This window comes from Chelonoidis abingdonii, chromosome 26, assembly GCF_003597395.2.
Source record: "Chelonoidis abingdonii isolate Lonesome George chromosome 26, CheloAbing_2.0, whole genome shotgun sequence".
Lineage (NCBI taxonomy): Eukaryota > Metazoa > Chordata > Testudines > Testudinidae > Chelonoidis > Chelonoidis abingdonii.
Genome location: NC_133794.1, coordinates 9,957,872 through 9,982,564, shown reverse-complemented (window position 1 = coordinate 9,982,564; position 24,693 = coordinate 9,957,872). Strand labels below are relative to the sequence as shown.

At 62.8% G+C, this 24,693-nt stretch overlaps 1 protein-coding gene across 1 annotated transcript; it reads right to left on the bottom strand.

Moving 5' to 3' along the window:
* Positions 1-228: 228 nt before the first annotated feature.
* RBMS2 (RNA binding motif single stranded interacting protein 2) lies at positions 229-23,908 on the bottom strand. Its single transcript, XM_032785506.2, is given in 15 exon segments — positions 229-934; positions 1,790-1,876; positions 2,379-2,459; positions 2,547-2,657; positions 4,148-4,198; positions 5,885-5,978; positions 6,102-6,148; positions 7,203-7,312; positions 7,880-7,978; positions 8,081-8,118; positions 8,120-8,235; positions 9,378-9,475; positions 10,229-10,287; positions 12,221-12,396; positions 23,802-23,908. Coding segments are annotated over 14 exon segments (1,227 nt in total). The 5' UTR covers positions 23,868-23,908; the 3' UTR covers positions 229-934; positions 1,790-1,795.
* Between the last annotated feature and the right edge of the window lie 785 nt (positions 23,909-24,693).

The window sequence follows — 24,693 nt, the reverse complement described above, 5'->3', positions numbered from 1 at the left end:
CCCGCCAGCCAGTGCATGATGCAGCGTATCTCCTGCCTCATCCTCCCGTTGGAAAGTCACGGATTCCTGCTAGGTTTGTCTCATTAGATCCTGCTTTTTTTTAGTGTTTCTTTTTTCTTTTTTTTGGACTTTTTCCTTTTTTATAAAACCCAGGAGAAAAAAAGGCAAAACACAATAAAATCAACTGTGTGTGTGTGGGGGGGGGGGGGGTGTTGGTTTTTTGGGGGGTTGTTGGTTTTTGTGGCGGTTTTTTTCCTTTTCTTGTAAAGCAACCCCTCCCCCCGGAAAAAATTCTCTCTCCTACAGTGGCATTCAGGCGTGGAAAAGCGTCCGGAGGGGAGCGAAGAAATGGGCGGAATCGGTCGGGGAGCAGTACAACCAAAACCCCGTCAAAATAAAATTGTTCAAATGTTGCATATTTTTCCTTTAAAAAAAAAGAAACGAAAAGAAAAAGGAAGGAACAAAAAAGTAATCCTTAACTGACAAAAGAAAATGACAATTGTCCCAGAGATTTGAATCTGCAGCCCCTCCACGCCGGGGCAGCCAGATCCACCCCCCTGGATCAAGCCTCTCCTTAAAGAGCCACCCAAATAAAAAAGGGTTTCTTCAAAAACAACCACCAAAAATAAACCAAACACATTTTTTTTCCTCATATTAAAATAGGCCTCAGTCCATCTGTCCGTCCGCGCGGAGTGATCTGGTGACCCAGCCCCCTCATTCCACCGCTTTGGTTCCTTGGTGAGCAGAGTCTATTGCCGTTTTTTTTTGTTTTTTGTTTGTGTTTTTTTTTTTTACAAAACTGTTTTCTTTGCAAAAGAAAGAAACGAATGAAGAAAAAAAATATCGGATTCGACCTTCTAGATGCAGCACAAATCAAAGAGGAGGTGGCGATCTCCCTCAGGGCGAGTGCTCGGAGCAGAGACGCCTGGTCCAGCTGAAGAGGGAGAGAACGGTTCACTGATATAGGGGTTTGCAAAGAGCAGAAAGGACAGGCCCTATACCCCATTCCCCATCCCCTGAGCCAGCCAGTCCCCTGCCCTGGAGCCAGATCAGAGCTGGTGCTCCCTACAGGGGAAAGGCCCCGTACCCCATTCCCCATCCCCTGAGCCAGCCAGTCCCCTGCCCCGGGGCCAGATCAGAGCCGGTGCTCCCTACAGGGGAAAGGTCCCGTACCCCATTCCCCATCCCCTGAGCCAGCCAGTCCCCTGCCCCGGGGCCAGATCAGAGCCAGTGCTCCCTACGGGGGAAAGGCCCTGTACCCCATTCCCCACCCCCTGAGCCAGCCCAGTCCCCTGCCCTGGAGCCAGATCAGAGCCGGTGCTCCTACAGGGGAAAAAGGCCCCGTACCCCATTCCCCATCCCTGAGCCAGCCAGTCCCCTGCCCCGGGGCCAGATCAGAGCCGGTGCTCCCTACAGGGGAAAGGCCCGTAACCCCATTCCCCACCCCCTGAGCCAGTCAGTCCCCTGCCCTGGAGCCAGATCAGAGCCAGTGCTTCCCTACAGGGGAAGGCCCTGTACCCCCATCCCCATCCCCTGAGCCAGCCAGTCCCCTGCCCCGGGGCCAGATCAGAGCCCAGTGCTCCCTGGGGAAAGGCCCTGTACCCCATTCCCCACCCCCTGAGCCAGCCAGTCCCCTGCCCCGGGGCCAGATCAGAGCCAGTGCTCCCTACGGGGGAAAGGCCCTGTACCCCATTCCTCACCAGCCAGTCTCCTACCCTGGGCCGGATTAGGGCCTGCGCCACCAAGAGAGACAGGCTCTCATTCCCTGACACATGCCCCCAGCCCTTACCTGCAGTTACTTGCTGTACTGATAGGAGTAGGCAGCATGATCTGACGGAGACTCGACAGCCACTTGGCTCTGCTGGCCGCTGTTCTCCTGAAAGGCAGGAGGTTAGGGGGGTGGGGTGACCCTTGCCTGGCCTCCCCGCCTGGCCCCCACACCCCTATCCTGACCAGCCTTGGTAGCGAACTGAGGAGGGGGCACAGCAGCAAGTGGTGCTGGGAGATGCTCTTCGCTTCCAGCCAATGCCCTGTGCTGACCTGATGCCAGATGGAGACAGGTGCACTTCCTGTCCTAACCTCCCATGACAAGGCTGCTGCGTTGGCTGTTCAACAGCTGCCATACCCCACCCCAGAGGTGGCTGCATTTTAATGCTGGGTGAGTGATCCCCGGTTCCTTATTGCTGCCTCAGCTGTCCAGCAGCTGCCACGCCCCACCCCAGAGGTGGCTGCATTTCAGAGACTTGGCTGGTTAGCGAGGCAGAGGGGTGAAGGGGAGATTAGAACCCGCGACCCACAGGACTTCCACCCCCCAGCTGAGAGAGGTGGCAGGGGCTTGCCCCTCCGGTTCTGCCCCCAGCCTGGAACAGGGCCCTTACCTCAACTGAGATGCTGGAGGAAGGCACGGGCGTGTACTGAGGGATGTAAGCTCCTTGCATAGCTGCTGCCGCTGGCATGTACTGGGGAGGGAGAGAGGAGAGGTCAGCGGGCGGCGGGTGCCAGAGGAGGTCAGGCGGGGCCCTGGTGCTGGCGGACGGGGGCCTTACCGTGCCAGTGCTACTGAGGGACAGGTGGCCCAGCTGCTGGGTCAGGGGGCCCATCATGGAGGCGGGCTGGATGGAAATGGTGTGGTCCATGGTCGGCGTCAGCACCGTCCCCTGCAGCAGAGGAGAGTGGTTGGAGAGCAGCCGGAGGGGCTGGGAGGAGAGGGACCTGGCAACGGCCAATCAGCACAGGGCCAGGGGCGGAGCTTAGGGCCACTGGAGCTGGTATGGCCAATCAGCACAGGGCCAGTGGCGGAGCCTAGAGCCACAGGAGCTGGCATGGCCAATCAGCACAGGGCCAGGGGCGGAGCCTAGAGCCACAGGAGCTGGTATGGCCAATCAGCACAGGGCCAGGGGCGGAGCCTAGAGCCACAGGAGCTGGCATGGCCAATCAGCACAGGGCCAGGGGCGGAGCCTAGAGCCACAGGAGCTGGCATGGCCAATCAGCACAGGGCCAGGGGCGGAGCTTAGGGCCCCAGGAGCTGGTATGGCCAATCAGCACATGCCCAAGACAGAGCCTAGGGCCCCAGGACCTGGTATGGCCAATCAGCACAGGGCCAGGGGCGGAGCCTAGGGCCACTGGAGCTGGTATGGCCAATCAGCACAGGGCCAGGGGCGGAGCCTAGAGCCACAGGAGCTGGTATGGCCAATCAGCACAGGGCCAGGGGCGGAGCCTAGGACCACTGAAGCTGGCATGGCCAATCAGCACAGGGCCAGGGGCGAAGCCTAGAGCCACATGAGCTGGTATGGCCAATCAGCACAGGGCTGGGGGCGGAGCTTAGGGCCACAGGAGCTGGTATGACCAATCAACACAGGGTCAGGGGCGGAGCCTGGGGCCATGGGACCTGGCAACAGCCAATCAGCACAGGGCCAGGGGCGGAGCCTAGAGCCACAGGAGCTGGTATGGCCAATCAGAACAGGGCTGGGGGCGGAGCTTAGGGCCACAGGAGCTGGTATGACCAATCAGCACAGGGCCAGGGGCGGAGCCTAGAGCCACGGGAGCTGGCATGGCCAATCAGCACAGGGCCAGGGTCGGAGCCTGGGGCCATGGGACCTGGCAACAGCCAATCAGCACAGGGCCAGGGGCGGAGCCTGGGGCCACAGGAGCTGGTACAGCCAATCAGCACAGGGCCAGGGGCGGAGCCTAGGGCCACGGATGCTGGTACAGCCAATCAGCACAGGGATGGGGGCTGAGCCTGGGGCCATGGAGCTGGTATGACCAATCAGCACAGGGCCAGGGCAGAGCCTAGGACCACAGGAGCTGGTACAGCCAATCAGCACAGGGCCAGGGCGGAGCCTGAGGTCACAGGAGCTGGTATGGCCAATCAGCACAGGGATGGGGGCGGAGCCTAGGGCCACCTGAGACCCTGGTGCCAGAAAGGCCCTTTCCCTGGTGGGAAGGCTGTACAGGAAATGATGTCGGAGACCAAGCGAGGGACAGGAAGTGATGCGTAAAGTCAGTATGTATCATTTCCTGTTGGCAATGAAATCGCTGTGTGCAACAGGAAGTGATGCATTTGAAGCTGCTTCCCCTCGGCCCCCCCGCCCCCGGAGACACGGGATCCGCCCCGAGGGAGGCGGGAGGGGGCTGGGCCGGGCCTCACCGTGGGCTGCATGAGGTACGACTGATGGTGCATCCAGGACGGGCTGTGAACCTGCGGGCGAAGAGCGGTGTCAGCGGGGTCCCCGGGCCCGGCCGGGGGAGGGCCACACCTCGATGGCCCCCCCAGCCCCCGACACCAGCCCCCCCACCAGGGGTTAACCCCAGCACAGACCCCCCAGCCCCGACACGGGCCCCCCCAGCCTACGACACGGCCCCCCAGCCAGGGGATTCTCACCCAGCACGGCCCCCCAGCCCCGACACCAGCCCCCCCACCAGGGGTTAACACCCAGCACGGCCCCCCCAGCCTCCACACAGCCCCCCAGCCAGGGGATCTCACCCTAACACGGCCCCCCCAGCCCCCGACACGCCCCCCAGCCAGGGATCTCACCCTAACACGGCCCCCCCAGCCCCCGACATGGCCCCCCAAGCCAGGGGATCTCACCCTAAACACGGCCCCCCAGCCAGGGGATCTCACCCTAACACGGCCCCCCCAGCCCCCGACACGGCCCCCCAGCCCAGGGATCTCACCCTAACACGGCCCCCCAGCCCCTGACACGGCCCCCAGCCAGGGGATCTCACCCCAGCACAGCCCCCCAGCCTCCGACACGGCCCCCAGCCAGGGGATCTCACCCTAACACGGCCACTCCCCCCAGCCCCCTGACACGGCCCCCCAGCCAGGGGATCTCACCCCAGCATGGCCCCCCAGCCCCCCTGACACGGCCCCCCAGCCAGGGGATCTCACCCCAGCACGGCCCCCAGCCCCTGACAAAACAGGCCCCCCAGCCAGGGGATCTCACCCAGCACGGCCCCCCAGCTCCGACACGGCCCCCCAGCCAGGGGATCTCACCCCAGCAACCCCCCAGCCTCCGACACGGCTCCCCAGCCAAGGGATCACACCCTAACACGGCCCCCCCAGCCCCTGACACGGCCCCCCAGCCAGGGGATCTCACCCGAACACGGCCCCCCCAGCCCCTGTCACGGCCCCCCAGCTGGGGGATCTCACCCCAGCACGGCCTCCCAGCCTCCGACACGGCCCCCCAGCCAGGGGATCACACCCTAACACGGCCCCCCCAGCCCCTGACACAGCCCCCCAGCCAGGGGATCTCACCCCAGCATGGCCCCCCAGCCTCCGACACGGCCCCCCAGCCAGGGGATCTCACCCCAGCACGGCCCCCCAGCCCCCGACACAGCTCCCCAGCCAGAGGATCACACCCTAACACGGCTCCCCAGTCCCAGACACGGCCCCCCAGTCGGGGGATCTCACCCCAGCATGGCCCCCCAGCCTCCGACACGGCCCCCCAGCCGGGGGATCTCACCCCAGCACGGCTCCCCATCCTCCGACACGGCTCCCCAGCCAGGGGATCTCACCCTAACACGGCCCCCCAGCCCCCGACACGGCCCCCCAGCCGGGGGATCTCATCCCAGCACGACTCCCCGGCCTCCGACACGGCTCCCCAGCCAGGGGATCTCACCCTAACACGGCCCCCCAGCCCCCGACACGGCCCCCCAGCTGGGGGATCTCACCCCAGCATGGCCCCCCAGCCCCCGACACAGCCTCCCAGCCAGGGGATCACACCCCAACACAGCCCTCCAGCCCCCGACACGGCCCCCCAGCCAGGGGATCACACCCTAACACGGCCCCCAGCACCCGACACGGCCCCTCAGCCTCCTTCCCCCTCAGTCGGAAGCTCCTTGGCCAGGCCCCCCGGCAGGCGCCATGCCCCTCCCGCGCTGGTACCTGGTAGGAGGACATGGGTGACGGGAGGTAAGGGGCGAGCGTGGTCTGAGCAATCATCCTATTGGGCGCCAGGCTGTAGGGGGTCGGGTAGAACCTGCGAGGGGAGGAGGGTGCCGGGCGTCACAGGGTTAAACTCCACTGTGGGATGCACAGAAAGGAAATGCCCCCCCCCCCCCGCACACAGAGGGAATTGGGTTGGGGGGACACAGGGACTCACCCATTCTGCAGAGCCGTGGTGGGGTCGTAGGTCAAGGTCATGCCGCTCTGTGGGGACACAACGCCTGGCTCAGGCCTACCCGGGGCACAGCCCCCCCTCCCCCGGCGGCAGGAACCCCCCCTCCTGTCACCCCCCCCCCCCAGGCAGCCACTGCCCTGCCACAGCATCTCACACACACCCTAGACAAGAAGGGGCGAATCAGCCCCCGACACCCATCCATGTTGTCCCCCCCCAGCTGGCAGAGAGACCCCCCCCCCGCCAGCTCATGGTTTGGGGGCACACTAGGGTTGCCAACTTTCTAGTTGCATAAAACCGAACACCCTTGCCCTGCCCCTTCTCTGAGGCCCCGCCCCCTCTCTGAGGCCCCCATCCCTCACTCATTCCAGCCCCCCTCCCTTGGTCGCTTGCTCTTCCCCACCCTCACTCACTTTCACTGGGCTGGGGCAGAGGAAGGGGGCAAGGGCTCTGGGGTGGGGCTAGGGATAAGGGGTTTGGAGTACAGAAGGAGGTATGGGCTCCAGGATGGAGTTAGGGGGTGGGAGGGGTTCTGACATGGGGCAGGGAATTCGGGCTCCAGGTGGGCAGGGCTTACCTCAGGCCTTACCTCCCCACCTGCCCTGGCTCCGTGCTGTTCCCAGAAACGGCCACGCAGCCAGGCGGCGCGCGCTGCCCATGACCGCACGTGCCGCCCCTGCAGCTCCCATTGGCCGCAGTTCCCGGCCAGTCAGAGCTGTGGAGCCACCGCTGGGAGTGTGGGCAGCACACAGAGCTTCCCTGATTGCCCCTGCACCCAGGAGCCGGACGTGCCGGCTGCTTCCAGGGAGCTGCGCAGTGCCAGGGCAGGAGGGGAGCCTGCCTTAGCCCTGCTGCGCTGCCGACTGGACTTTTAACGGCCCAATCAGCAGTGCTGACCGGAGCTGCCAGGGTCCCTTTTCGACCAGGCGCTCAGGTTGAAAACTGGGTGCCTGGCAACCCTGGGGCACACAGCTGTACCCCTCGAGAAGGGACCCTGCAGCCCATCCTCCATCCAGGGCCAGAGAGCGGCTGGGGGCCCCAGGCTGGGCAGGGAGCTGATTCCCACCCCCAGGGAGCCAGTCTCACCGAGTCGCCGTCCCGCGGCCAGGCCCGCCCGTTCTGCACGTATTTCCCCTGCGGCTGGCGCTTCTTCTGCCCCCCGTCAGCAAACTTGCAAAGCAGCGGATCTGAGGGGGCTGCCCAGGGACAGAGGCAGGCATCAATCCTGACCCGCAGCCCCCCTGCTAGCCCAGCCCTGGGCTCCCCACACACTCTGCTGGGGGCCCCCAATCCCGACCCATAGCCCCCCACTAGCCCAGCCCTGGGCTCCCCACACACTCTGCTGGGGCCCCCTAATCCTGACCCGCAGCCCCCTGCTCCCGACACATGGCCTCCCTGCTAGCCCACCCCTGGGCTCCCCCCACCCTCTGCCAGGGCCCCCCAATCCTGACCTGCAGCCCCTCCTGCTAGCCCAGCCCTGGGCTCCTCCCACGCTCTTCTGGGGCCCCCAATCGTGACCAGCAGCCCCCCCTGCTCCCGACGCACAGCCCCCTGCTAGCCCAGCCCTGGGCTCCCCCCACGCTCTGCCGGGGCCCCCCAATCCTGACCCACAGCCCCCTGCTTTCCCCATTGTTCCCGAGTTTGGCCTGGCAGGACTTAAACTCAGAAGGAAAGGGAGGGTCCCAGCTCCCTGGAGAGTCATTATAACAGCCCCCTGCCCGGGTTCCCCCTTGGGTGCCCCACTGCGAGGCCCTGTCGCCCACCTGGGATCCCCGGGGGGGTCTTGATGTATTTCCCGTTGAAGTGGGTGATGATGGCTTCACACTTTTCTGTGGACTCCATTCTGTGGGGGGAGAGAAGGCCTGAGCCCAGCGCCATCGACCCCCTCCCCCCCAACCCCCCGCATTGCCAACAACCCCCCACCCCAACTTCCTCCCCCCCAGGGTGCCCCGCAGGGCTCTGACTTTGGCGAAGGCCGACGCAGCGGCTGGTGCCATTGGGTCGCGCAGGACCGGGTGCAGATCACCTGCCCGAAGGTTTCAGCAATCACCTCCAGCTCCTGCTCGTCCACGCTGAGCGGGCAGCGTTGGAGATGTTACAGGTTCGTGGGTTCCTGCTCCTGGCTATGGAGCCACGGCAGTGAGGTGCTGCCCACGCCCCCCAAGAGCCCCCAGGTGTCTCCCCTTCCCCTGATTGGCTCTGTGTGGGAATTATTCTCCTGCCTCCCCTGCCCTTGGGGCTGAGCTCCTGAGGGCCACTGGCAGGAGCTGGGGGGGAGAGCCCGGGGTGGGACACAGGGGCTGCCGTTTGGTATGTGAGGGCACTGGCAGGGCTACGTGGTGGGAGCCCAGGCTGGGCTAGCAGGGGCTGCGGGTCAGGAAGTGAGGGGCACCGGCAGAGCTGGGGGAGGGGAGCCCAGGGCTGGGCTGGTGGGGGCTGCAGGTCAGGAGTGAGGGGCACCAGCAGAGCTGGGGGAGGGGAGCCCAGGGCTGGGCTAGCAGGGGCTGCAGGTCAGGAGTGAGGGGCACCGGTAGAGCTGGGGGTGGGGAGCCCAGGGCTGGGCTGGCAGGGGCTGCAGGTCGGGAGTGAGGGGCACCGGCAGAGCTGGGAGGGGAGCAGGGCTGGGCTGGCAGGGGCTGCAGGTCGGGAGTGAGGGGCACCGGCAGAGCTGGGGGAGGGGAGCCCAGGGCTGGGCTAGTGGGGGCTGCAGGTCAGGAGTGAGGGGCACTGGCAGGGGCTGAGGGTCAGGAGTGAGGGGCACCGGCAGAGCTGGGAGGAGCCCAGGGCTGGGACGTTCAGGGAGCAGAGGGCAGCCGGGAGACAGGCTCCCCGTCCTGGGACAACCCCCCTAGATTTCAGATCTTTCCCCTGTCCCAGGGCAGGACGGAAAGTCCAAATCTGGCCCAGGAAGAATCGTCCTCAGCTCCGGCCTGGCCTGAGATTGGCCCCTGTCTGCCCCCCCACCCCTCCTGGGCCGAGAGAGCCCCATGGCCTTGATTCTTCAGTCGGCTCGGTGCCCCCTCAAAACTGCCCGGGCAAAGCCGGTGCCCAGCCAGCTGCAGGGCGAGTCACAAAACCTACACGGGGCAGGGGGGGACGACACCCCAGAGTGGTGGGGGCTCGGGGGAAGGGACCTCCTACAGCTGGAACCATTAACCCTTTCAGTGCTTGAGGAGGCGGTCCTGCACCCCCAGCAACTTCTCTCTCTCTCTCCCCCCCAGTGGCCCCCCCATCTCCGTCTGGGCAGGCGGCATCCGGGGCCCTTACCTTCGCCATCTGGGCCTGCACCCCGCTGGCCTTCAGCGCCGTCACGGCCTTCTGCGCCGCCGTGGGGCTGTCAAAATCGACAAAGCCGTAGCCTGGGAGAGAAGAGGGGGCTGTGAGGGGAGGGCAGGGCGAGAGGGGGACCCAGCAGCCTCAAGCCAGAGCCTGTGTGTTGGATATTTAGGATCTTGCGGTTTGTCTCAAAGCCCTTTATGGGATTTTTTGCTTCCGCCCACCCTGCGACCCCCTCACCCGGCACTGGGAGGAGGCCCTTTTGGGGTGGGGTTGGGGTATACGGGGACCCCTCGCCTGGAATGGAGATGCGACTTGCTCTGGGGTGGGGCGCATGGGCTGGGTACACAGGGACCCCTCACTCGGCACGGGGAGGGGGCCCTTTTGGGGTGGGGGCAGGGTATGCCGGGACCCCTCACCTGGCATAGAGATGCAGCTGGCTCTGAGGTGGGGTGCAGGGGCTGGGTATAGGGGGACCCCTCACCCGGCACAGAGATGCAACTGGCTCTGGGCTGGGGCGCAGGGCAGGTTACACAGGGATCCGTCACCTGGCGCTCAGATGCAGCTGGCTCTGGGGTGAGGCGCAGGGGCTGGATATATGGGGACCCCTCACCCAGCACAGAGATGCGGCTGGCTCTGGGGTGGGATGCAGGGGCAGGTTATACAGGGATCCGTCACCTGGCGCTCAGATGCAGCTGGCTCTGGGGTGAGGCGCAGGGGCTGGGTATATGGGGACCCTTTGCTGGAATTTATCCAGAGCCCAGACTACTGGGGAAAGCAGCAGGGGGGTTCCCAGGGACCCTCCCCTGGAGCCGCTGGGGAGCATCGGGGCTCACCTTTGCACTTGTTGGTCGTCTTGTCCAGGATGGCTTTCGTGGAAACAATTTTGCCATATCTAGTGGGGGAGGGGGAGATGTCAAAGAGAGGAGTTACAGTGGGAATGGGGCAGAGTGGCCAGTGGGACCCATAACAGGGCATCCCACAGCACCTGCCACCCGCAAACCTCACCCGGCGCTGAGAAGCAGCTGCCTCTGGGGTGGGGCAGGGGGCTGTTTAACAGCCACGCTGGTTTAGGCCAGGAAGTGAAGGCAAATCCTGCAGCCAGGGTGGGAGTAGGAGGCAGAGCTCTGGGGGCTTTAATGAACTTGGGACAAATGTCCTTGGTGCCAGCTAAGAAAGATCCCCCAGCTGGGAAAGGGTTAAATGAGGAATTCCCAGGGGGCAGCAAGTGTGTGTGTGGGGGGGGGGGGGCTCCAGCAGGCCCCACAGAACAGCTGCAAAGCCAGAGGTGGGGCAGGCTGGGGATTCCCAACAGAGCAGTTCCCAGAGCCCCCACTCCAGCACTGGGGGTCATGTGATTTCCCCTCCCCCAGGATGCAGCAGCCATGGGGGGGGCCTTTTAAAGGGCAGATGACTTCTGAGCCCCACCCCACCCCAAGGCAGGGAAGGAAACAGCCCATCCCCCCCCCGGGTCAGCCTGGTCGGATTTCCTGGTGGGGAGGGACCAAGACAGGCAGGGTGGGGGAGGAAATCCAACCAGCTGTGTGGCACCAGGGGACCTCCTGAGCCCAAAGGCAGGGCAGGGAACGTGGCAGAGACCCATGGCCTTGGATAGACACCACCTATGGAAATGGATGGTGGGGAAACTGAGGCAGAGGGGGATGGGGGAGCGATTTCCCCTAGGGTCCAGAGCCAGCCAATGGCACAGGTGGGAAGAGAACCCAGGAGTCCTGGTTTCCATCCCCTCCTCCCCCTTCACTCTAACCACTAGCCTCCACTCCCTTCCCATTTCACCTTTCCCCGTGCCTCAGTTTCCCCAACTAGCGAGGCTGAATTAACCCTTCACAAACCACGCGGGAGCCAGCAACCCCAAGCAACCCAAGGGGGCGAAGCCACGTCACAGCAGGAGGCGCCAGGGCCTGGAAAATCAGGGTGCGATGGAGAGGTGGAAACACCCCCGAATCCTGACCCATCCCTGAAGGAGTTACCTCCCCGCCCCCCAGCTGAGAGCAGCTCCTGGAGCCCCTCCCCCCCGCAAATTCCTGATCTGAACTGCCAGGGCTGCCGCGGGCTCTGGGCCACTTCCAGCATTCCCGGCCGGGGTGAGCTGAGGTTACGGCAGCAACCGCCCCGCCTCTCCCCCCAACGCCAGCTCCTGGGCTGCTGCGGGGCCAGATCCACCCTCCATGGGCTGCCCAGCCCCCCCACATCCCCTCATGTCCCCCCACCCCGGCCAAGGCAGAGCTCCAGGGGGACAGTTTGCCCCAGTCCCTGCCGGGCGCCTGACTCATCCAAAGCCCTTCCCAGAACGGGGTGATGACCCCACACCGTTGGGTCAGATCCCCGCTTATCAGGAGTTGCCCAGGGCTGGGCTGGCAGGGGCTGCAGGTCGAGAGTGAGGGGCACTGGCGGAGCTGGGGGGAGCCCAGGGGGCTGGGGGGGTCTCCGGCTCTGTTCGGAGCCCCAGGCGGAAGCAGCATCTGAAGGGGACGAGCCCCGGGGCCGGGGCCGCATCTCAGCCTCTGGCTAAGGTCTAAAGGAGCGTCCAGGGCACCCCATGTGCCCACATGGGACACCCCCATCTCCCCCCCATGTCAGATCCCTCCCACATGGGACACCCCCCCATCTCCCGTCCCCCATGTCAGATCCCCCCATCTCCTGCCCCTCCCATGTGGGACACCCCCCATCTCCTGCCCCCCATGTCAGTCACCCACCATCCCCCATTTCTGCGCCCTACCGGGGGGGATGTGTCAGCCCCCTGGATGCCCCTGGGGTGGAGCCCTCCCGCAGGGGTTCAGACGCTCCCCCCGCCCACCCCCCCGGCGTACGGCTGGCACAGCTTGACGAGGTCCTGGTCGGTGGTGCCCGGGTGCAGGCCCCGGATGTACAGGTTGGTTTTGCTCAGCTGGTCCCCGCCTCCCCCGCCGCCGCTGCCGCTGCTGTTGTTGTTGCTGCCGCTGGGACTTGGGGGCGCCATCTGCTGGGCCACTGACACATAAGGCTGCTGGGAGACAAGAGGGGGCGGAGCTGGTAAGCAGGGGGCGGGGCTCCTGAGGGACATTGGTGGGGGCAGTGGGATCTGCAGCCCACGTTCCCCCTCCAGCTCTTTGAATCTTTCCTCCTGCCCTGGCCCACTTTCCTAACCCCCAGGGATCTCAGGGAGCGACAGAGAGCGGCTACCTGCCCGCTCCTTAGCAGGGAGGGGGTGGCAGGCTGGGGACAGCGGACAGACAGCAAAGGGAGCTTCCACTCAACCGAGGCCTGATTGTAACAGGTACTGGGGACATGCAGCCACCTCTGGGGAGGAGCATGGCAGGGCGAGGGGGGAATGTAGAGCTGAGATGCCCTCACTACGTCCTGTAACGCCAATGGTGGGGGCAGGGCTGTGGGTTTCAGGGGCCAACACAGGCACCGACTCCGGGGGTGCTCCGGGGCTGGGGCACCCACAGAAAAAAAACAGTGGGTGCTTAGCACCCACCGAAAGCCCCCACGATCAGCTGTTCAGCGGCCTGCAGGAGGTGCTGGGGAGAGGGAGAGGACTCGGAGGAGCGGGGGTGGAGGCTTGGAAGAAGGGGTGGAGTGGGGGCATGGGGTGGGGCGGAGCAGGGAGTGGGGGCAGGAGGTGAGGCGGAACGGGGGTCAGCGCCTACCCGGGCCAGTTTAAACCCTCCTAGGTACAGTCAGTGGCATGAGGCCTGGAGGGGGTCCGAGGGGGCTGAGTCTGAGGGGGTCGAACCTGAGGCTTCACCCCCCAAACCATCCCCACACTCTGGCTAGGGCTTGATCACAGGACCCCAACTGCTGAACGCCCAACACCCTGCCCCCTCCCAGCCTCATGGGTCCTGGCCCAAATGCCTGGGGGTGATTCCTGCCTCCCCTCCCCATATATACACACATGCCCCACCCCCCAGGAGAGGCAACAAAAATCCCAGCGCTGCCACCATCCGAGGAGCCAACTCCAACCAATCAGAACGGAGCACGCAAACAAGCTGAAGCCAGCCATGTGGCCACTGGCTGAGTTAACAGTGACATCACAATGAGCCGACCAATGAGGAAAGCAGCTCAAAACAGCTTTAATATTGAATTAAAGTTCTTCAGGGGGCGGGGGTCACAACCTGGCGCATCGAACCCAGGACCTGGAGCCTCACCCCCTACCCCCACCCCCCAGAGACCTACTGATGGTGCCCCTCACTCTCAACCCGCAGCCCCCTGCTAGCCCAGCCCTCGGCTCCTCATGTCCTACTCCCCCCCTTTGGTTGTCAGGACTCCTGGATTCTGATCCCAGCTCTGCCATGGCCCTACCATGTGACCCCAGATGAGTCCCTTCCCCCACCCATGCCTCAGTTTCCCCAACTGCCCTGCTGCCTGGGCTGGGGTCATGCTGCTCACCAAGCGCTGCAGGGGTATGTTACTAGCATGGCCCTCAGTCGGCCAGGCGTGCTGGCTCCTAGGGGTTATCTCCCGGCGCAGGATGGAGCGGAGAGGGAGGAAACTGACTCAGCCGCAGTGGAGGTTCCTCTGCGGAAATCCAGCCGGATTCCTCCAGGGTCACAGCCCCAGGTTCCAAAGCACCCACCTGCCCCCAGCGAGGCCTTTAACCTTCCAGCCCCGCCCGCCACAAAGCGCCAGGCAGCGCTCGCCCCCAGGGGACGCTCTGGATGCCGGCGGAACAAGCAACCGTGTAAGAGGCCCGCCGCCCTGCACAGCAGCGCCAGCTGAGGGGCTAAGGGATGGGGCCAAGGTCACGCAGGGTGTCAATGGCGCAGTCCAGAACAGGAGACAGGAGCCCGGGCTCCCAGCCACCGGCCCACCAGGACAGAGCCACAGGGATGGCCGTGATCCGCCTGGCAGCGCCTGGGGCAGGGAGGGATTCCTGGGGCAGAGCTGGGGGTGGGGGAAAGCATGAACACACACACACACACACACACACACACTCTCTCTCTCTCACCTGCAGGCCCTGTGTTCAGTTCAGCCGCAGGGCGAGCACAGGCAGGGAAATGTGCCCCCCCCCGGTTCCCGTTTCCCTGGAACCCACCCCGACTCTGGCCTGTAGGGAGGGCTCAGACCCTAACCCCTGGGCTCCTGTCAAAGCCCTTCGCAGCTGGACCCCCATCCCCCACCCCAGACCCAGCAGGGCAGGATGTGCACTGGGGGATGGAAGGGAGGGGCCGTGCGATGCACGAGAGCCACAGGGCCCGAATGCTTGTGCCCCAGCGTGCAAGGGGCGTGCAATGCTCTTGCGGGGCTGGGCACAGCAACTCCCTGCTCCCCAGGCTGGGCTGTGATTTGCTGAGTGAGGTCACGGGGGGGGGGGGAATCCGCTTCGCCCTGTGTGGGCGTCACTCCACATTGCAAAACCGCTGCAGCATTCAGGAAGGGCTGGCTCAGAGCTCAGGAGAGGCCCAGGGCTGGGATAGCAGGGGATGCGGGTCGGGAATGAGGGGCACCAGCAGAGCTGGGTGGGAAGCCCAGGGCTGGGCTAGCAGGGGGCTGTGGGTTGTGAGTGGGGGGCACCGGCAGAGCTGTGGGGAGCCCAGGGCTGGGCTGACAGGGAGCTGCAGGGCTCCACTGCAGCCCTGTCCCTGCCCTCTGTTCTCAAACAGACTCTGGCTGCTCCTGGGCCCATTCGAACCCTGTGGTCAGAGCTGCTCCAGGTCAGCAGGAGCCTGTGCTGGGCCAGGTCTGCCCAGCGCCCAATGCTGAGCCCACGGGAATGGTACCAGCCTGGGCCTAGGGGCTGAGGGGGCTGGGACAAAGCCAGGCAGCTCCCCATGGGGATCCATCTCTGCAGCAGCCGGCTCCCTGCTCCCTGATGACAGCAGCACGGGGGGCTGGCACGGGGCAGCGCTTGGGGCTGGTCCAATGCTCCTCCCTAGGCAGCTGGCACCAGCCTGACCCGGCTGGGAGCCTCTCTGGGGAGTGGGACACTGACAGACGTGGAGTTGGAACTCATCCCAAAATCGGCAGGGCCTGCGTGGGTGAGGCTCCGAGCATCAGGGCCTCACAACAGCTACAAGTCTAGACCTCAGGCCCCCCCTGGTCCGAAAGCCCCCAGCCCCACTGAGTTAACGGGGAAATTTCCAGTAGCACAAAGCAGTATGGGGTGTATGGGCCACACATGAGCAGTTCTTGTGCCATCCAGCAGAGGGCAATGCTCCTGGGCTCCTTGTAGGGGAAGGATAGCTCAGTGTTTTGAGCATTGGCCTGTTAAACCCAGGATTGTGTGTTCAATCCCTGAAGGGGGCCATGTAGGGATCTGGGGAAAAATCAGTACTTGGTCCTGCTAGTGAAGGCAGGGGGCTGGACTCGATGACCCCTCGGGGTCCCTTCCAGCTCTCTGAGAGAGGTACAGGTCCACCAGCTCATCAGGGAGCTCACAGCCCTTGGCAAATACTAATCTATCAACTCCTCCTTGTGAGATACTGCTGGGGAAACTGAGGCACAGGATGGGATGGGAGGTGCCTGAAGTGGGAGCAGAGTTGCCTTCACAAAACCAGAGACAGAAATTAGTCTCTCTCAGGACACTAGGGGGGACCCCAAACTGAATAGGATCAGGGCCAGAGCTGGGGATCTGGGACAGGAAAGGGGCCCAGACAGGATGAAACAAAACCAGGTCGGGGGCAAATGTCAGAGGGGAAACACCCACTTGAATTTCCCTGACACCCATTTCCTCGTTTGAAGCTTTCTCGATGCACAGGAGAAGGTGATCAGTTTACTGAGCGGGCCTGGGAGCCAGGACTCCTGGGTTCTCACCCCACTTTGCTGCAGGATCCTGAGCAAGATATGTCAGTGCCTCAGTTTCCCACACACACCCAGATCAGAGAGCCTGTCCCAAGGATTTCTGCAGCCAGCCCATACCTCGTGAGCTACACCCAATCCTTGCGAAAGCCCCACCTCGAGGTACAGCCTTCCAAGAGACAGAGAAACCCACAGGGCTTGGGCAGCGGGTCCAAGGATCAGTTCCCCTCCCTCTTCACAACTTGGGCCCTACGTCTAGTCAGGATGGTTCTGGCTTCACCTCCCAGCCACCGGCTCCTGCTCTGCCTTTGCCGCTGAGCCTGGAGGGCGGAACAAACCCCGGCTCAGCCCAGCCAGCCGCGAGGGGCAGAATGCGGCTTTCCAGGCAGGTCCACACAGGCATGAAAAGAAACACGCTTAAAGCACGTGACTTGGCCCCAGCCACGTTCTCGGCATCATGCATGAACATGGTTATTCTGGGAGGGTGGACAGGCCGCGAGCACCTCTCCTCCCCGCTGCTCATTTCACTTTCGGGCTGAGCACACGGGTTGGCTTCAGAGAAGCCCAGGTGGTAGGTCGGGGCTGCGGCAGAGAGGCAGGCAGAGAGGGCTGCCGGGGCAGCAGGTCTCCCCCGGGCCAGAGACGCTGCGTGCCCAGGGCGACAGGGAGCATTAGAGGCGGGTGGGGTTGGAGGAATGTCAGCGGGATTGAGAGCAATGGAGGGGGCGGGTTTGGTGAAGCGAACGCTGGCAGAACTGTGTTCCGAGAGAGGGATGTGCCAGGACTCCTGGGTTCTCCCCAGCTCCAGGAGCAAGGCTGGTTCAGGGGCCTGGCTGTGAGGCTACCTGGGTTCTTCTCCCGGCAACACCACAGCCCCAGCCTGCGACCTCAGGGAAGTCCCCACGCTGTCCCTGGATTGCCCCCCCCTCGTCTCTCCGGACTGGAAGTTCTCTGGGGCAGGGACCCTACGTGCAGCGCCTGGTGTGGCAAGCGCTCAGGCTGCTATCGCAATACGCCCAGGAAAGGCGCGTCCGCCAGACAGAGAGCAGGAAATGGTGCAGCTTTCACACCAAAGCTGCTCCCGAGTTCTTCAGCCACACCAGGGAAAACGCCAGCTTGTGGCAACCAAAATTTTCCGTGTAAACGTGCCAGTTTCGATGCCGCGGGTTTCTGGGTGCCAGAGTGGGATTTCAGGTCAGAACCAGGGACCTGCCTCTGCCCCGGAATAGCCAACAGCCCAGTGATCAGAGCATGGCGGTGCTGGGAACCCCGATGCCACTCCCTGCTCCGCCTGAGGCAGATGTCACTATCCCAGGCGAGGACCCTGACCACCAGGCCATGGGGCCAGTGTGTAATTATTACACAGAGTGGAACAGCTCCAACCCAGCAGCTGGAGAGAGGGACCCTGACTCTAGCCTGGTGGAACCCTAAGCTGGGATGTGCCGGCGAGATTTTCAGTTTTCCTCTGAAAATCCAAGCCTGAGACAGTAAGATCGAGCTTACCAAATGCAGGGTTATGCAAGGGACAATCATCCCTTTGCCTTGGGTTCCTGGCACGCCCCAAGGTCAGTGGAATGGAACGATCTGAAGTATGTTTGTACTGCACCGAGCACAGCTGGGGCTGGGTCCAGGCCTGGGACTTGGAGGCACTAATTAGTTTTCCACCTAGCCCTCCTGGTTGCAGGGAAAAACTTGAAAATGCAACCTGAGTGTGACCCCAAAGGCTCGGCCAGGAGCAGGCACCAAAGAAGAATCTGTATAAAATCTCCTGATTTTCAAGCCAAACTCATGATTTTGAGAGCTCAGGGTTGGCCCCTCCAAGGTAAAAACAGACTGGTCAGTTTCACACTTGCTTAGAGTCAGTTTTAGTCAATTTCACTCTGGGGTTCTCAGGCACCAGCACCAGGCCCTGAGGAACGCCAGGTTGCGGGGAAGGCTCAGCTCTGGGCTGGGAGTCTGACAATCTACGGTCAATTCTTGGTCCTGCCACCACGTCATGGCAAGGCCATGCCTCAGTTTCCCCAGCTGCGAAACAGCACTGACGCTGACATCTTTTGCAAAGCGCTTGGAGACACGAGAATGAGGGAGGCGGTTGTCATCCTTATTAAAATGCTGTTTCTGGAGGAAATATTTGTACTGAATGAAAGTTTGATCAACGCCTCTGAGAATTTAAAAACAAAACCCAGACACAAAACTCACAAACACAAGAGCCCAGATTTACTTTGACTGGTCAGAAAACCGAGATCATTGTGAAAGCCACCGCTCAGGTCTGCATTCACCCACCAGCTCCTGCAATGACACTTGGATGACTCAGTCACAGAGGGACAGGAACCTCCAGTGATGCTAAACTTGGCCTGCAGGAGAATTGTCCTCCCTCTCTCTCTCTCCCCTTCTCCACCCTGCCACAGGAAATGGTTGGTGACATCACTAATTATCACAACAACACATGCCTGGGCAGTGATGCCAGCTGGGTGTGGCTGATACCATGACATTCCTCAATGCATTTTTTTTCCTTCTAGTGCTACCTACATTTGCAAAGATTTATTTCATTTCTGGACGGGGTGAAGCTGCTGCTAGGCCGTGGGGCTGCAGGGCAGTGGTGGGTCACGGTGCCCAGCGCCCACCATCTGAGCCGGGTTCTCAGAAGGGCTCAGGTGCCAGGACGCAATGCCAAGGAGCGGGTGCTGGGTCGCCTAGAGGCTACCGTAATCCACCTAATAAATCACGTAAAGTGCCCGGCTCATGGCGCCTTGACTGGAGCTTTCGGGTGCTACCGTATTACCCCTCATTAATAATGACATTACCCGAGTAACATCCCACCCCACAGCTCCCATTGTGACACTCTCTCCAAGCGCCTTTTGAAAAGCCCGACCACCACGCTGGGATCTTTGCAAGCTCCAGGCCTGATCTGTGGGTGCCAGGCCTTCGGGAAGCTTGGCCTAGTTGACGTATCCCTCGCACCCGTTTCACGCACATGTTTAACCCCCCCCTACAAAGCTCATGGCGCATCTCAGAAGTGGGAAGTGAGGCATGTGGGGAAATTGGTGCAGGATCGAGGTTTATGGGCCAATTTTTTTTTTAAACTAACAGAAACATCGAAAACTGTCAGGTATAAAACAAACAGCAGCGAGCGCCGCTCCCACAGCACGTGACCGAGGGCGGGTGGGATCATTAACCCCATTTCACAGAACCAGAAATTGAGGCACAGAGCAAGAAGTGACTTGCCCAGGATGCTAGAACCAGGCCACCTGGATACCAGGCCGTGCTTTACCGCTAGGCCACACAGCCTCCCTGTTGCCCAGATTTCCATATGGACACCTACACGGCCATGTTGTAATTATTCTGCTCGGAACTGGGGTTCCCCCCAAGCACCCCAACACTGCAGTTCCTTTTTCAGGTGTGGGCCTTGCCAGCTCAGACCCAGAGACCCTAGTCTAGCCTCCTCCGTGTCCAGAACCCCACCCCCAAGGCCTGTAACAGACCCCAAACCTCTGGCTGAGTCACTGACGTCCTCAGATCCTGGTTTCAAGACTCCAAGTTACAGAGAATTCACCACTGACACTAGCTGAAACCTGCAAGTGCCCCAAGGTGCAGAGGAAGGCGAAAACCACCCAGGGCCTCTGCCAATCTGACCCGGGCAGAAATTCCTTCCCGACTCCAAATCTGGCCAACAGTTAGTCCCTGAGCACATGGGTGAGACCCACCAGCCAGACCCCCGGGAAAGAATTCTCTGTTGTAGCTCAGAGCCCTGCCCAGCCAGTGTCCCGTCCCCGGCCGGCGGAGATACTTCCTAGTAGTTGCAGATCGGCTGCATGCCACTGTGGGCAGTCCCATCAGACCGTCCCCTCCACAGACTTAGCAAGCTCAGTCTTGAAGTTAGGTTTTGTGCCCCCCTGGGCAGGACGCTCACTCCGGTGACCCAGAGGGGGCTGCTCCAGTGCATAGTGACTAGTTTGCATTCAGTTCGCAGGAGCAGGTCAGGGCCCCGCTGACCCCAGGCAGCTCACGAGGCAAAGGCTACGGGGTCAGGGGTTTCATTTCAAAGCTAACAAGAGGGGCTGGTTCTTTAAACCATCATGTCAAATATCTCCGGGGTCGGTGCTGCCTCTTCCCAGATATCTCCCAGCCCACACCCAGCACCCTGGGGCCCTGGCCCGTGAATGGGGCTACTGGGTGCTACTGTAAGAGACTTAAATAATGTACAGCGCCAAGCGCCATGGGGCCCTGGCCCGTGAATGGGGCTTCTGGGTGCTACTGTAAGAGACTTAAATAATGTACAGCGCCAAGCACCATGGGGCCCTGGCTCGTGAATGGGGCTCCTGGGTGCTACCGTAATAGACCTAAAAAATGTACAGCATCAAGCGCCACAGGGCCCTGGCCCATGACTGGGATTCTTAGGTATGTCTACCCTGCACACTAAAGGCCGGCCTCTGACTCAGGTTTGAGCCAAGCCCCACTTCCATTCACACACAAATCAGTCTGGCCCTGGCCAGCAAGTGCTCAGCACCCAGGTCCTAGGACCTGCTGGAGAGGCGGGGGGGGGGGGGCAGAACCGAATCCCACTGTGATTTAGGTCCCAGCTCCATCGTTTCGCAGTGTGGATGCAGACCTGAGACAGAGACGTGGATGCAGCGGCGTGGCTGGGAGCCGCGGGGCCAGCGAGTGTTAACCCAGGCTGGCGATGCAGTGTGGACGGATGACCGAGCCGAGAATCCATGGAGCCGGGTTCCCAAGCAGTGCGGACATCCCAGGAGGGCAGAGAGAGGTAAGAACCGGGATTCAAGACTCAGACGGGCCGTTTACACAGCTCCTGAGCCCACGGGGCTGTCACAGACAGGGAGGACACAGCTCCTGGAGGGGTCCTGCTCTAGAAATGAGGAACCACAGGAGAATGAGACAGAGACGTGCCCCAGAACAGCAGCAGGGGGCCAGAATCTCATCTGGGAGGGGGTGACACGGGGCCAGAGCCGAGGGCCTGTCTACACGTCCCGTGCTGCACCGGTGCAGCTGCAGTGAGTAGCGAAGACGCTCCCTGCCCCAATGGGAGATCGGCGCGGTGAATTCACCTCCGTGAGAGGCGGGAGCTGTGTTGCTCGGAGAAGCGCTCCAGCCACACAGCGCTGTCTACACTGGGGTGGTCTAACTGCGTCGCTCGGGGTGTGTGGGCTAACAGGCAGGTTCTTACATCGTCCTCTAAAGCCTCGGAGACAGGACACTAGGTGGCCCTGGAGTCTGAGCTGAGTTCCTGTCCAGTCGAGATATTAGTTCTAGCTCGACCACAAGATAGGGGCTGGGTGCAGGAACGGCAAGATCCTTTGGGCTGTGCGAGGCAGGAGGACAGATGGGATGATCTGGCCTTAAAAGTCTATGAAACTATTAGTCACGGTACTTTTACATAGCAACTAGAAACTCCCCGCCCGGTTCAGAACCTCATCAACATGGCCTGCCCAAAACAAAACCAAACCATCCCAGCCACTGGACTCCCTGAAGTACGCAAAATCAACCGACGACATGTCGCCCCCCAAGAAACGGCCCAAATTGCAGAGTTCCCCACAGAGTATTTCCACTCGCTTGCAATGAGTAACTCAGACAGTGAGCAAATTATGAGGCAAAAATTCCCCTAACTTCAGGGAAGACGTATTCTGACTCTCGGCGTCCCCGGCTGTGTTGCAGACATCAGGGGCGGGGCCAGTTTGTGGCTGAGAACTGCCCATGTGGGGTAGACCGTGTCCCACAATCCCAGATCCTGACTGGAAACCCAGATCTACAAGATCCCCGGACAACGCACTCCCACCCAGCAGCTCCTCCGCAACCGCACGCACCACTCCAATGGCCATGCAGTGGGGTATGCCACAAACTCACCCAACTTGTCGCTCCCCCCCAACTGTCCCCCCCAGACTCACCAGTACAACACGCGCACAACCATCGCACGCGCGCCAACACAGACACACTACAGCAAATTCATCAGCATGTCAACAAACTCACCGTCTCACATGTCAATACGGCAACTATGTCACAGGTGCACATCTAAACGCTGCTGCCCCACACAGCCCGACGCACCCGCAGTTACAGGGTGACAAGCCAGGTGCACAAAGACAGACACCCCAACACGTGCCGACACGCCCCGCAAACCCCCGCCGACAGAAAAGGTCAGCGCAAGTACGCGGACTCGCACACACACTCCCCTGGAGAAAGGCCAGTGGCTTGGAAAGTGACAGATCTCGCACCCACAAAGGGATGATTTTAAACGTGTTCAGCTAGCTTCTCGAACCTCTTCACTTTGCTCCCCATCTCCTGCATTACTGGCATTCGCGGCCTGACTCGGCAGTGGACCCTTGGGGCGGGGGACACACTTGGTGGGGTTGGCGGGGCCCGTCAGTCGTGGCTTCTGGTTGGGGAGTTCAGCCTGGCTGCCTGGCTCTGCAGACTCATGTCCAACGCTCAGGACCTTAATGTCACAGGGACAAGAGGGGGTGGGGGGGAATCCAAGACCTGGTCTGCAGAAGGCAGCCCCGAAAGGGGAGGGAGAGGTCTGGATTACAGAGCCATTCATCTGGGTGTAATCTAGGGTCGGGGGGGGGGAATCGAAGAACACGGGGGGCGGTATTGGAGGTCCCTGGCTGCAGCATGGATCCCTGCCCCATGGGACAGAGAGACTCCAGCTGTTACTCCCGCGATAACAGGACACTAGGGATCTGCCCCCCGGCAGGGCCGCCAGGGTGGCGCTGTGGGAGAAGGGGCTTGTGAAGGGCAAAGGGTCTCATTGGGATTCAGAGACATGAGAATTCACCCGCCTGTCCCCATGGTGCCGCGCTGCACACAGGGAAACTGAGGCACAGAGGCTTGTCCCCCCCCAAGGTCACACAGCCAGCCAGCCCATGGCAGAGCTGGGCCAAGAACCCAGGAGTCCTGGCTCCCCCCTCCCCAAGCCCCACTGGGTTAACTCCCGGGCTATGCTCCCCTCCCAGAGCTGGGGAGAGAACCCAGGAATCCTGGTTCCCAGCCCCCCCACACCACTAGCCCATGCTCTCTTCCCAGAGCCAGGCATAGAACCCAGGTGTCCTGGCTCCCAGCCACCCCCCACTCTAACCCACCAGCCCCCACACCAACATCCAAACCCAAAGTCTAATCCCAGCAAGACCCTAAACCCCCTTACTCTGACCCCAACGCCCAATAACACCCCCTCCGCGTTCTGCCCGCCACGAGGGGGGCACAGACCCCCCCCCAGGTAGCCCCAGAGCCAGTCACAGCCCGAGGGAGGTGGGGAGCAGACGGGGTCCCCCCCGCCCTTGGCACCCACGTGCCTCCCTCCCTGGGAATCTGGTGCCAGGCCTGGCCTGCCTGGGATATTCACCCACCGATCAACCCCTCTCCCCGGAACACGGGGACGCCCCCGAACCCCGAGGTGGAGATCAGCTCCCCCCACCCCACACTCCGGGGTGGGGGGCGCAGCCCGGGAGCGGTGGGAGGGGGGCGGAAAAGCGATTCTCCTGCCTACACTTGGCGGAGCAGCGCGGGGGGGGGCAGAGCTTCACCCGGGGGGGGCATGGGGGGGCAGCGCCCTGAACTTCCCCGCGCACAAAGGCAAACTCGGCCCGCGGCTACCAGGGGGTGCAGGGGGGGGCCCCACTTCTCCTCTCCGGGGGGGCCGGACGCAGCCGCTTTTCCTACCTTCTTGCTGGTTTTATTGTAGCCGAAGGTGGCGACGGCGGCCCGCGGCTGGACGGAAAGTAACATTTTCCTGCGAGCGCTGCGGGCCTGGGAACGGGGCGGGGGGGCGCGGGGGGGCCGGGGCTGCTGCTGACGTCACACCCAGGGAAGCCAGGCTGGAATCCGGAGCCGGGGTGACCAACTTTCCGCTGGGTCCTAGCGCCCGCGGAGCGAGGGAGGGGCCGGTTCTCCTCCCCCACGGGGCGGGGGGGGCGGTCCCAGGGGCCCACTGAGGAGTCTGACCTGCTGCCCAGCCCCGGGCGGGGGGCCCTGAAATAATGCCGGCCCCGGGGGGCCACCAGCCCAAGGGATTGGTAGCCGCTGGGCCGGGGGGGGCCATGGTGGCTGGGGCCTTGCAGAAGGGGTTGGGGTGGGGGTGGGTGTTGCCCTGGTTTCGGCTTTAGGAGAGTTGGGGGGAGAAACCAGCATCTGCCCCCCCGCCGCCACCGCGCCAGGCGCTGCACACACCCAGCAGCGGGAAGTCAGGCCCTGCCCTGGCCTGGCAGCAGGGTGTGAAGGAAGGAGCAGGCTGGCGTTCGGGGTGCTGGGCCCTATGCCCTGTCTCCAGCTGGCTGCCCCGCCCCTGGGGCAGGCCCAGACACTCCCCCCCCCATGCAGGCCTCTCACCCCTGTTCCAGCTGGCCCCCCATGTGAGCCCAGCTCCTCACCCCCATTCCTGACAGGCCTTGGGGCCAGCACTGACTGGCAGGGGAAAGTGCCCCCTACTGAGACCCCCCCCCATCTCCCAGCCAGGCGCTTCCCAACAAAGAAGCCCTGGGCAGGGTGTCACCTGGGGCCTGTTGAGGGGCGGGTGGGTGCAGGCCAGCACCCCCTGGTGGCCAGCACTGGGGGG